Raw genomic sequence first — 13,061 nt, 5'->3', positions numbered from 1 at the left:
ATATCTCAAATGCATCTGGAGATCTGGGAAGCTTCTTGCTGTCTGCTGACATTCAAATAATGGAGGTCTATAGTGCCCGAGGCAGAAAGGTCCATAAAAGTCCACAAAAAACGTGTCAATATTCCTCCATACTGCTCGTCCAATGTATTCCAAGTGTCCTGAGTGGGTAGCATCCAGAATTTACTCGAAACGAAGTCATTTAGAATGTTTTTAGAGCATAAACAGTAGTGTATAGGATTTCCTGAAAGCGCGCACCTGCGCGATCACGAGGCTACGGAAGCCGGCAGACCAAACCAGATGAAAGTGCGCATTCAGCGTCTGCTCTGCCAATAATGCAAGCGTAGAAGAAGAAATGTGCTGTTTACCTGTGCAAAGAAAGAAACAACGAAAGAAAAATGTCTGAGGACTTCAGTGTTGAGGAAGAGCATGAGTTCTTTGCCGAGCTGAATGCGCTGGTTTGGTCTGCCGGCTTCCGTAGGCTCGTGAACGCGCATGTGCGCGCCTTCAGGAAATCCTATACACTACTGTTTATGCTCTAAAAACATTCTAAATGACTTCGTTTCGAGTAAATTCTGGATGCTACCCACTCAGGACACTTGGAATACATTGGACGAGCAGTATGGAGAAATATTGACACGTTTTTTGTGGACTTTTATGGACCTTTCTGCCTCGGGCGCTGGGCACCTCCATTATTTGAATGTCAGCAGATAGCAAGAAGCCTCCCAGATCTCCAGATGCATTTGAGATATCAAAAAAGTACTCCAGAGTGTTGTTCAGCATGGGGGTGAGTAGAAAATGAAGGCTAATCATGTTTTGGGTGTACTATTCCTTTAATAACGGATCTAGTGGCTTCCTCCTGGTCATGTGTCCTTCCCCCCTGCAGTTGACTTTTTTTTAATCTCAGAGTGGAGAAATGTACTTGTTACATTGGCTCAATACTCAAAAAGAAGTAGAAGAAGGTGCCAAAAGGAGGAAAAGTTGAATGGGGTATATAGGTTGTAAGCCTAGCCTTAAAAAGAGTTTTTTTTTTTTTTACTGCTCTTTAATATAATGTGTTTTTATGTCAAGTGAACTGAAAACAGTTGCACTTTTTGGAAATAATAAAGGTGATAACTAATTCATTAATTTTACAATGTCATTTTTTCTTACAGGACCAGGTTAGTCGTTTTGAAATAACATAATTAATGTTTTATTTATTGCCTTTAGTAATAAAACTTGAAGAGTATTAATGTGTGATTAGACAGTAGGAACATGAGCCACATATTTATTCATCAGATCTGCTACTGAATAATTGATCTATCTTTCAACACAGAAGAGTTTGTGTTTCTCTGCTCTTTTACTCCAGATGTATTCACCTTTTATGGATCATCCACCTTTTCCTGTATTTTTTTAAAATAATAATAATAATTTGTTTGTGAGAATAGAAAAATAAGGAGCAAATTTTTCTCTGCAGAAAAGACATTTCTAGTTATGAGGCTTAAGGCCATTTGATCGAGTTAAGACTCTGTTTTGATCCAAAAAGGCTGAACTGGCTGGATTTTGCAATTTATCCTAAAAGTTTGGCTGAACTTTTAAGTACCTGAAAAAAAAAAACCTCATAGGCTGTTGCCAGCAATCCCTCTGGGAATGTTCATGGGCTTGAGTTGTGCTCTTTGTGAATACCCCTCTATGAAGTAAGCCCTTATTGGATCACCGCAATATTACATCCATTTACTCCTCTTATTATCAGAACGATAATGAACCATAGCTGCAATCCTAGTAAATATGAGGTTGATTGATGAGAAGTCAGCGATGGATGCATGTTGGAAACTTTCTCTGCATTTTTTTTCTTCCCAGCTTGTCTCAACAATGTGACTTTATTCCTTTGAGGTCTTCATCTTGCAGCTACAGCGGATATTCCTGTTTTATCGTCCATTTTCATTCTGACTGCCAAAGGGAGAATGTGGCCAATTTATAGCTAAAACAAAACATTGCCTGTTAAAACCACCTAGCTTGAAGCCACTACAAACACAAATATAAATGTCAGTCTAACTTTGTTTGGATCACGGTTTTTTGTACCTAAATCAAATCAGACTCTTAGAAATGAACCTATTCATAACTGTGTAACTGCAAAAAATGTAAACTGGTAAAGTTTGCACTGCAATTTAAAAGAAATAGTAGACATGACCAGCAGAGGTAGTTTTTGAAACACACGTTTTGGCTTTAAACTCTAATTAGGACTGAGACCAAAGCTATCATTTTAAACAAACACTTTTAGAGCAAGTGTGTTTTCACTCTTTAAGATGAATATTTTATGTGACTTCAGTTTTCCTGTGTTTCTTTGTGGATTTATTTTGTAATATATATATAAAGAAAAAAAAAACAGCACTCTGCAAAAATCACGTATCACTGCATTCCTCATGTTTGATATATTTTTTTCCCCTTTGGACTCCCTCTCCATCATTTTTGAGAGCAGTACCATTTTCACAGGGCACCATTGATCTCTGTCCTATAAATCAGACGTGTCTCTTAAGGCTAAAGGGATAAACCACTGTTGTGTCCGCTCAGCAAAGAAACTGTTTTAATGGGATTTTGACACACTTCATTACTTACAGTCTGATTCAAATCTATCCAAATGTTTCTTGTTAAATCTGTGAAAAATAAACTAAACAGAATAATAGATGGTATTTTAGACATACAGTAAATGATCAAACAAAAATTGTGTTAAAATACTTTGCTTGTTTGCTTATTCCTAAAACTATTCTATTCAGCTAGCATATTATTTTCCTTAATTTTCTATTCAGATAATGTCGGCACTTTGTGTGTTAAGAAATTATTATAGCTTGTTCATTTTTTTCGTAATATTACTTTGAATATTTAAATAGTTAGTTGATATCACTTAGGGTTGTCAAAAGTATTGATTCACAAAAAAGTATCGATACTGAAACGTTGTATCCGGATACAATACTCGTTTTTAAAAGTATCGATACAGTGCCACCACCAGTGGCACCTAAGCAGGCATTCATCTAAAGTGCAGAATAGAGGACAATGCACTATCAGAACACTGTGTGATTGAATAATTCTAAGCACTTTTCAGTTTCACACTTTTTTTTTTGTAAGAGGTGCAGCTGCTGAGAATTGTTTTTGTTTCTTAACCGGTTTGGCTAGCGTCATTGCTATGTGTTCAAAGCATAGCCAAGGAAGGAACACTTCATTTTAATTTGATACGTTTTTTATCAAGCTTGCTTAATATTATGCACAGCATACAACCTTTATTGTATTTATTTATTGTATTTTATTAATGAAAATATTTCTGTAGAATTTTGGAGTCTTTGTTTTTATCCTTGTGGTATCGAAATGGTATCGAGTATCGAATATTTTCCTTAGTATCGGTATCGAGTTGAAAAGTTTAGTATCGTGACAACTCTAATATCACTGCATGTCTGACCTTTACTGGATTTCTTCTGAATAAGCAAATTCATTGCACCGACGACATCTTTTTGAGATCAAACATAATTGAAGTTCTTAGTTTGACATTGAAAAATTATTGACCAATGGTCAAGAAAACTGTCAGTTTCATCTGCTGCAGATATTGATGCATGTCTGATCTATTGGCTTGTATTAAATCAAATTTGGTAAAATCCAGTTAAGCATATTTAATTTGAACTGATCTTATTGTGTCTGGATACCAATAACGGCAAAAACTTCTTTATCACTCTGCAATATTGGAGGCCCGTTTTGTTATTAGGAATGGGTATCAATTCAGATTTCAAGAATCAATTTAATTCCGATTTAGAATCAACACTTTTGAACCCATCTGAAATTGGATTGTTGGTACTGAGAACATTTCTTTTGCTGTTATCTTTATTTCACAACTGTTTAGTTATACAACAGACATAGGCTTCAGTTTTTTATTAATATTCAGCAGCAAATAATTAAAATTATGTAAAAAAATCATTTTTGGTTACTCAGTTCAATTTATATAGCTTTATATAGTTATATAACACATATCATCTAGAGGCAAGTTACAGAGACAAATTAACCAGATCACACAGTCAGATTGGTTAAAAAAAGTTTTCTAAGTTTGTAATTCAAGTAGATATTCTTTTCTATTGTGGTGTTGACTCTAGCAATCACTCGCCCTAAACATGCACGCAGTGACAGTGGAGAGGAAAACCTACCTTTTAGGAGGTAGAAACCTCTAGCAGAACCAGCCTCAGTGTGAGTTGCCTTCTGCTGAGGCCAACTGAGGCTTCAAGGAGAGAGATGCAGACATACAAAAGGAATATAGAAGCACTGATCCATAAATATTTTCTATGTTGGAAATGTAATGGTAAACTCCGTGGGTTTTTCTGTCCAGGAAAGACTGAAAAACAGGCCCAACTCAATCAACTGTATAGGTTAGGTGTTGATGACTGCACCTTAGCTGAAATTTCTCTCCAGGATGGTGTCAGCCAAAAAGAGAACTGATAAGATGAAGGTAATATGAAAAGCAGGGAGCATAAAGTAAGGGGTTAAACTAAAAAAAAATACTGCAGAATGGGAAAATAGAGTGGAGCAGAATGATAAACGTAGGCCCCAAATCCTCCAGCAGACTAAGCCTATAGCAGCAGAACTATAGGGATTGCTTTATCGGAAAGGAAAGTTTGAAGCCTAGCCTTAAAAGTAGATGGTTTTATTGCCTCAAGGAATAAAACTGGTTGTGTGTTCCAAAGGAGCTGGGTAACTAAATGTTCCACAGCCCTTTCTTCTGTTAAAAACTCTAGTAGCATCTAGTACATTCAGCAGATTGAGAGCAAAGGGCTCTGTTAGGAACATGGAGAACTTTTGGATCTTTGATATAAGATGGAGCTTTCTTATTTGGTGCTTAATATAAAAGAAGGATGATTTTAAATTCTACTCTGGATTTATCAGGAAGCCAGTGAAGAGAAGCTAGGATAGGAAAGATATGATCTCTCTTTTCAATTTTCATCAGAACTCTGGCTGCAGCATTTTGGATCAGCTGAAGGCTTTTAACAGTTTGTGGATTTCCTGATAGTAAAGAATCACAGTCGTCCAGCCTCGACGTAAAAAATGCATGGACTAGTTTCTCATCATCAACCCTGTATGAGTTATTTCTAATGTTTGCAATATTCTGGAGATGAAGGAATGAAATTCTAGAAACCTCTTTGATGTCGTATTTAAATGGCAGGTCCTGATTAAAAATAAAACCTTTTTTTTTTTTTTACTTTATTTTCTGAGATAAATGTAATCCCATCCAAATGAAGTGACTGAATAATCAGCTTCTTTTTCAAAGACTATCTTCTGTTTTGTCTGCATTCAGAAGCAGAAACTTAAGTCATCCAAGTTTTGTCTTCAAGACATGCCTATAATCTATGTAATGGATTAGTGTTATCTGGATTTATAGATATATAGATGTAGCTGAGTATCATCAGCATAACAGTGGAAATTAATCCCATGCTGTCTAATAACTCTACTGATTGGGAACATATATATAGTAAAGAGAATTGGTCCTAGCAATGATCCCTGTGGTACTCCACAGGTAACCCTGGAGGATGAGGAAGATTTGTCATTAATGTAAACATATTGAAATCTGTCTGATAAATAAGATTCAAACCAGCCTAGTCCAGATCTCTCAATTCCTACAAAATGTATCAAGCCTTTCCAAAATAATAATATGACCAACTGCGTCAAATGCAGCACTGAGATCTAACAGGACAAGTACAGATAAAAGTATATTATCTGAGGCCATGAGAATATCATTGACTTTCACCAGAGCCTGACTGAAGCTCTAAAAACAGTTCATTATGTTGTAAATTTCTACACATTTGATTGGTAGCTATTTTCTTAATAATTTTAGATAAGATTATATATAGGTATATATCCGATCAAGTTGTTAGGATTGAGAGAAGGTTTCTTGAATAAATATTCAATTACTACCTTAAAAGCCTGTGGAACGTATCCCTGTAAAAGGGGTAGATTAATCCCTTATACGAATTGATCTGTAGGGATTACTATGGGAATCAATTCAGAATTGAGTATTAAAATATACATTTTTTTTTCTTTAAACATAGCTCTATTCACTGCTGTTATTTAAAGATTTGTTGATAAAGAATAGATGATAAAACTCCAGAAGGCCAAATGTTATGAACTAAGATGTTCAAACTGTCAGAAAATCAATAAAATTAACAAGGGTTATAGGTAATCTGAGGAAAACACTACAAGTGTCCGCTGTTAAGGATATCTGTACTACAACAGCCTGCTGTTCAGAAGCATTTCCACCCTACAGATTATCAAAGGCATACATTAGAATGATTGGATTATGGAGAGACAAGCCAGTGCTTTAATTCAATAAATCTGCATTCCCTAAAAAATGTTGTTTATATGTGTAAATTCTACTATAGAATATGTGGACGCTTGATTAACATCAAAACAGTAGGATAACAATGCCTTCTATCTGTTATGTATGTTTGATCTGTTTTTATTCTTGAGTAAGATCGCCTGAACAAAACATCAGCTGCTGGGACTTCTCCACAAGTTCATTGTATTCAATCACCAATGAACAGCTCATGACATCTTTTATGTTTGTTTGTGGTAATAAGTGCAAATATGCAACGCATTATCTTACAGACTTTTCTTTCATCTACAGACATCATTGTAACTACCAATGGAGAGCCTGTTAAGGATATCTGTACTACAACAGCCTGCTGTTCAGAAGCATTTCCACCCTACAGATTATCAAAGGCATACATTAGAATGATTGGATTATGGAGAGACAAGCCAGTGCTTTAATTCAATAAATCTGCATTCCCTAAAAAATGTTGTTTATATGTGTAAATTCTACTATAGAATATGTGGACGCTTGATTAACATCAAAACAGTAGGATAACAATGCCTTCTATCTGTTATGTATGTTTGATCTGTTTTTATTCTTGAGTAAGATCGCCTGAACAAAACATCAGCTGCTGGGACTTCTCCACAAGTTCATTGTATTCAATCACCAATGAACAGCTCATGACATCTTTTATGTTTGTTTGTGGTAATAAGTGCAAATATGCAACGCATTATCTTACAGACTTTTCTTTCATCTACAGACATCATTGTAACTACCAATGGAGAGCCTGTTACGTCAAAGGAAATACAATCCTGCATCCACTTGATCCAGGAACTGATAGTGGTGCGTTTGAATCAGGCGGTGGCCAATAAGCTGATCAGCTCTGTGGACTATCTGAGGGAGAGCTTTGTGGGAACGCTGGAGCGGTGCCTCAACAGCCTAGAGAAGTCCAACTTCGACTCATCTGTGCATAATGTCACTTCTAATCATCTTAAACAGGTGGGTAGGAGTTTATAGAAAAATAGAAACTTATTTTCCGTCAGCAGTGAGAAGTGAGTGTATTATTTAGTCTGAGTGTACATTTTGTTCTTTTAGTTTAAAGTTGGAGGCAGATTTGGATACATTTGAAACGTAAAGAGGCCTATGGAGCTAGATGGGTCTCAATTTTCACAAATACACATAAATGAATTATAAATGCACAGGACAAGATCCACACATACACAGATCGTTTCACACAAGCACAAAAAAAATCCACACATGCACAGCATGATTCATGCAAGCACACAAAATCCACACATGCACAGAACAAGATTCACCAAAATATGTCTCCATAAACAATTATAAATGAAATGACAAAGTACCAGTAGTCTTTAAACTTCATTGCATTTGTGTGTGGAGACTGCCCTGACATGCCTCAATACACAAATGCATTTTTTAAGCAGGGATGGTTTACCACCAATCACAAAGCTCCCTTGTATAAGCCAATAAAAAGGTAGTGCTCCACATGGGATGAACCCCAGATCCTACATGCTCTGCTCCGCCCCGCTCACATACATTGTGCGGAGCACTTACACTCTCATTTCAATCAATGAGAGCTTTTCCACATTCACGCTACTCCTTCCAACGTCACCGTCCACGTATGTCTTCTCCGTCCTCCGATGTCAAAATAAGGAACCGAGCCATTTTTAGCTCCACTCCGGTATAGCCAGTTGCAGTCGCACCAAACAGGAAAAAGGATGGCGAGAAGATCCGGTTTGTCAAATTAAAACATGGTAACTGCAGATCGGTATATACAAATTAGAGCATAATTCTTATATATTCCCAAAAACTAAGAACGTTTATTTAAATTATGAGATGCTAATTATTGGTACTTCAACATTCCAGGAAGCAGATTTCTCATCTCCATCGAAAAATATTTATTTTATACCCAGAGGCTAAGAGTTAAATCAAATCTGGTCATAAAAGCTCCTAAGAGCTATTGACGGGGCTTCTTTAGCTGAAAACATCTTTCTGTACATTAACCAGGACTGGTTGCAATGGTGGGGAAGGAGTGGAAAACATTAGGGTGAATGCCAATATCGTTATAATAAAGCAATAACTTCACAGGCGGCCATATTTAGGACTTCCTCACCAAAATGCCACCATATCCTGATCTAATCGCTGGAGTCTATCCCAAACCCTGTCGAGCTTAGCAGAGATCACCAATGGCTGTGTTCTCCCTTCATTCAAAGCAGCACTCCTCAGTCACAGGTACACAAAAGTCTTCTTTGAATTGAGCCCAGCTGAGGCTCTACTGAACCACTGGCAGTTCTATGCAGAGGTCTACAACCTTTGCTGCACAGAGCAACATTACAAGTGAATGAATTTCACATCATAGCAGAGCTGGAGCCACCTGGTGAAGAAAGAAGATGTTTCTCAGATCAGTTAGTTATTCTAAAACAAACATTTCAATACATTATTAAATTAGAGAAATATTTGAAAGCGGCAATTACATCTACTTGACCCTTCACTCGGACAATACATGTTGTGTTATTTGATCTCAGCATCAACATAATGGTTCTGTTAAGGCTTTAGATCTTTTTGACAAAACTGCTGAAGAAATAGCATGAAGAAGACCAAAGAACAGCTGACTGGTGAGGGATTACGTTGGGAGATATTTAGCTACTATTTAGATGTGTTTCTTTAAAATGAGCCAAGAAAATTGTTAGGGTAGATTTCACTATAAAGACGGAAGGGGGTGTTTCTACAATGTTGATTCATGGGTGCTGGATAGAAATGGATGGCACACTGTTCAGTGTTTTTAAACATGGTTTGTGCTCTGCTTTATGTTGCTCTATCTCATAAAATCCCCTGAATTTACGATTAAAGTTTGTGGTTGAACAGTGACTGATTGTCTGACTTGCATCATTAGAGGTGGGTTTTTAATCCTTTTTATGTTTTCTTCCTCATCAGTTACTTAATGCTGCCTATCATGTGGAAGTCACCTTTCATTCGGGATCCTCCGTCACAAGGCTGGTCTGGGAGCAAATCAAACAGGTGAGGTCTCAAGACGCCTATGAAAAGGGTTTAGTAGTTTATGAATTTATGTTAATTTAAGTCTGTTTCCCCCCCTTTTTTCCAAGATAATCCACAGGATTACGTTTGTAAATCCCCCTGTTATCACACCAGAGTGGAAGCGAAAAGTGGCCCAGGATGCTATAGAAAGTCTCAGCGCTGCCAAACTGGCCCGCAGCATCTGCTCCCAGTTCAGAACCCGGTTGAACAGCTCTCATGAGGCCTTTGCAGCATCTTTACGACAGGTTGGAGCTTCTCTGTTCTTTGATTTCCTTTTCTTTGCTGCTAGTGTGTTCTTAAGATTTTCAGTCACACAAAAACTTCTAACCTCCAATGATCAGGTTCAAACTCTGCTCCCCAGGTGTATTTTCAAATAAATCATTCAGGTAGACTGGAAACTGTTTAAATGGATTTCCTGAACAGCTGTATTGCATTTAGAAATCTCTGAACTGTTATATTCAACAACAGCTTCCAGATTTATTTGAAGAAAAAACAAAAATGTCCCAAAGTCTGCAACTGAAGAAAAGAAATGTCAGCCAGGCTGGTTTGCATGACATTGTCTGTGTTACTCGGTTCTCAATGTTGGGAAGTAAAAATAGTAAATCTAAGAGAATTTTACAGACATGCGTGCCACCATTTAGGTCTTGTTCTTAGCTGTTTTTTAACTGGAGTTGGACTGTAATGCAAAAATATATGCCAAACGCAACTACACCTAAAATAATAAAGAATGGTATAAGTTAGGGCTGGCAAATTAATTGCATTTGCAATATAATCACAACTTAAAGAAATAGCATCTTCAAATTCGCAGAGCCACCTAATTTTATTCACACTATATTTAAGAAGAGTAAGGCCCCGTCCAAACGAAGTCAAACCCTGGTCTAAACTCACAAATTTTTCACGAAACCAGCCTCTCATCCATACGAAGCCGGCGTTTCGGGGTCTGTAAACAAATCTTTTTTTTTATTAAGCCTTCAGAGTGGGAAGATTTTGAAACGCCGTTTTCGTGTTTCCATCTTTAAGGTCTGACCGCATTTTTCGTTTTACACGCATGCGTCATAGCGTCGCCTCTAAACATGCATGCGCGACACAGTATCACAACAGCAATGGCACCGTACTGTGTTGAATGGTTGCTGCTCATGCTACTCACCCTGCTGTCGGGCTTACAACAGAATCTTCTTCTTCTGGAATATCTCCAGGAAGAACGGAGCAATATAGACGACATAGTTCAGCACCTCAATTTGACTGAACCACGAAAATGGACACGCAGGGCCATTTTCCGGTTTTCCGGTTTGGTTGTTGTATAAATATTAGTGCGCATGTCCAACATTTCTTCGCCTCTTTTTGCTTTGGCACCACAGCGCCACTTACAGGCCTGGCATACATTTTGCAGCGTTTTCATGCATTTGTGTGGTCGATCACATTTATTTTACGTCTCCGTCTTTACGACAAACGTTCTGGAAAATATTAGCGTTTCGTGTTCGTTTTGACTTCGTGTGGACAGGGCCTAAGACATAACATTTCTCCCTCCAGCCCTTTAAGTGGTGATTAAACGCTTGACATGGGTTAGTCACCACAGAGAAAAAGGTAGAGAGAGTAGCAGCTAACACCTACTGTAGATCCATGCATGCAAATAGAGGTAAATACTTTTTCACACAGTGGTTACAGAAAAGTCCTGTAACAATGAACTATAGGTAAGGAAGCTAAAAAAAAAAGTACGTGAAACATCTACAAGCTTGGGGTTAGAGCAAAGGAAAATTGAAGTAAAATGGCAGTATTGCTTAAAAATTGTTGCAATTTAGATTTTTGACAAAATCGTTCTGCCCTAATATAAATACGCCTAATAAATTATAAAGAGTCAAAACCTGTCTTTATATCTTTTTTTTTTGAGCTGTCAGGGTATACAGGTGCTGGTCATAAAATTAGAATATCATGAAAAAGTAGATTGATTTCAGTAATTCCATTTAAAAAGTGAAACTTGTATATTATATTCATACATTACATACAAACTCATATATTTCAGATGTTTATTTTGTTTAATTTTGATGATTACAAATGACAACAAATGAAAATCTCGAATTCATCATATCAGAAAATTAGAATATTACTGAAGACCAATAAAAACAAAGGATTTATAGAAATGTTGGCCAACTGAAAAGTATGAACATGAAAAGTATGAGCATGTACAGCACTCAGTATTTAGTTGGGCCTCCTTTGGCCTGTATTACTGCAGCAATGCGGCGTGGCATGGAGTCGATCAGTCTGTGGCACTGCTCAGGTGTTATGATAGCCCAGGTTGCTCTAATAGTGGCTTTTAGCTCTTCTGAATTGTTGGGTCTGGTGTATTGCATCTTCTTCTTCACAATACCCCATAGATTTTCTATGGGGTTAAGGTCAGGAGAGTTTGCTGGCCAATTAAGAACAGGGATACCATGGTCCTTCAACCAGGTACTGGTAGCTTTGGCACTGTGTGCAGGTGCCAAGTCCTGTTGGAAAATGAAATCTGCATCTCCAAAAAGTTGGTCAGCTGCAGGAAGCATGAAGTGCTCTAAAACTTCCTGGTATGTGGCTGCGTTGACCCTGGACCTCAGAAAACACAATGGACCAACACCAGCAGATGACATGGCACCCCAAACCATCACTGACTGTGGAAACTTTACACTGGACTTCAAGCAACGTGGATGAAGTGCCTCTCTTCTTTTCCTCCAGACTCTGGGACCTTGATTTCCAAAGGAAATGCAAAATTTACTTTCATCAGAGAACATGACTTTGGACCACTCACCAGCAGTCCAGTCCTGTTTCTCTTTAGACGCTTCTGACGCTGTCTGTGGTTCAAGAGTGGCTTGACACAAGGAATGCGACAGCAGAAACCCATGTCTTTCATACGTCTGTGTGTGGTGGTTCTTGAAGCACTCACTCCAGCTGCAGTCCACTCTTTGTGAATCTCCCCCACATTTTTGAAGGGGTTTTGTTTCACAATCCTCTCCAGGGTGCGGTTATCTCTCTTGCTTGTACACTTTTTTCGACCACATCTTTTCCTTCCCTTCGCCTCTCTATTAATGTGCTTGGACACTGAGCTCTGTGAACAGCCAGCCTCTTTAGCGATGACCTTTTGTGTCTTGCCCTCCTTGTGCAAGGTGTCGATGGTCGTCTTTTGGACAACTGTCAAGTCAGCAGTCTTCCCCATGATTGTGTAGCCTATAGAACTAGACTGAAAGACCATTTAAAGGCTTTTGCAGGTGGTTTGAGTTGATTAGCTGATTAGAGTGTGGCACCAGGGGCCATCAATTTTGAACCTTTTCACAATATTCTAATTTTCTGATATGATGAATTTGAGATTTTCATTTGTTGTCATTTGTAATCATCAAAATTAAACAAAATAAACATCTGAAATATATGAGTTTGTATGTAATGTATGAATATAATATACAAGTTTCACTTTTTAAATGGAATTACTGAAACCAATCTACTTTTTCATGATATTCTAATTTTATGACCAGCACCTGTATATTAGCAAAACTTTCCATTACAGGGGTATTTCATTTACTTGAACCTGGTGTGGTCAGAGTGAAAATTCTTTACAATGAGCAAATCCTAGAGGTCCTGAAGACTGGACTTTAAAAGCATTTATTGATGGCCCAGTGAGTTTATAGACTTTACTGTAAAAAGTGTAAAAAGTACTGTAATAATTGACCTA

At 37.6% G+C, this 13,061-nt stretch overlaps 1 protein-coding gene across 1 annotated transcript in view; it reads left to right on the top strand.

Moving 5' to 3' along the window:
• dstyk (dual serine/threonine and tyrosine protein kinase) overlaps positions 1-13,061 on the top strand; it is a 44,594-nt gene that overhangs the window by 20,232 nt on the left and 11,301 nt on the right. The window contains exons 5-7 of the mRNA XM_038279939.1: positions 7,074-7,312; positions 9,266-9,349; positions 9,436-9,612. Of these exons, the coding sequence (XP_038135867.1) occupies positions 7,074-7,312; positions 9,266-9,349; positions 9,436-9,612 (500 nt within the window). The remainder of the gene's footprint in view (positions 1-7,073; positions 7,313-9,265; positions 9,350-9,435; positions 9,613-13,061) is intronic.

This window comes from Cyprinodon tularosa, unplaced genomic scaffold (assembly GCF_016077235.1).
Source record: "Cyprinodon tularosa strain WSP-4 unplaced genomic scaffold, ASM1607723v1 ctg154, whole genome shotgun sequence".
NCBI lineage: Eukaryota > Metazoa > Chordata > Actinopteri > Cyprinodontiformes > Cyprinodontidae > Cyprinodon > Cyprinodon tularosa.
The sequence above is the reverse complement of the archived record's forward strand: the minus strand, read 5'-3'. Positions and strand labels throughout refer to the sequence as shown.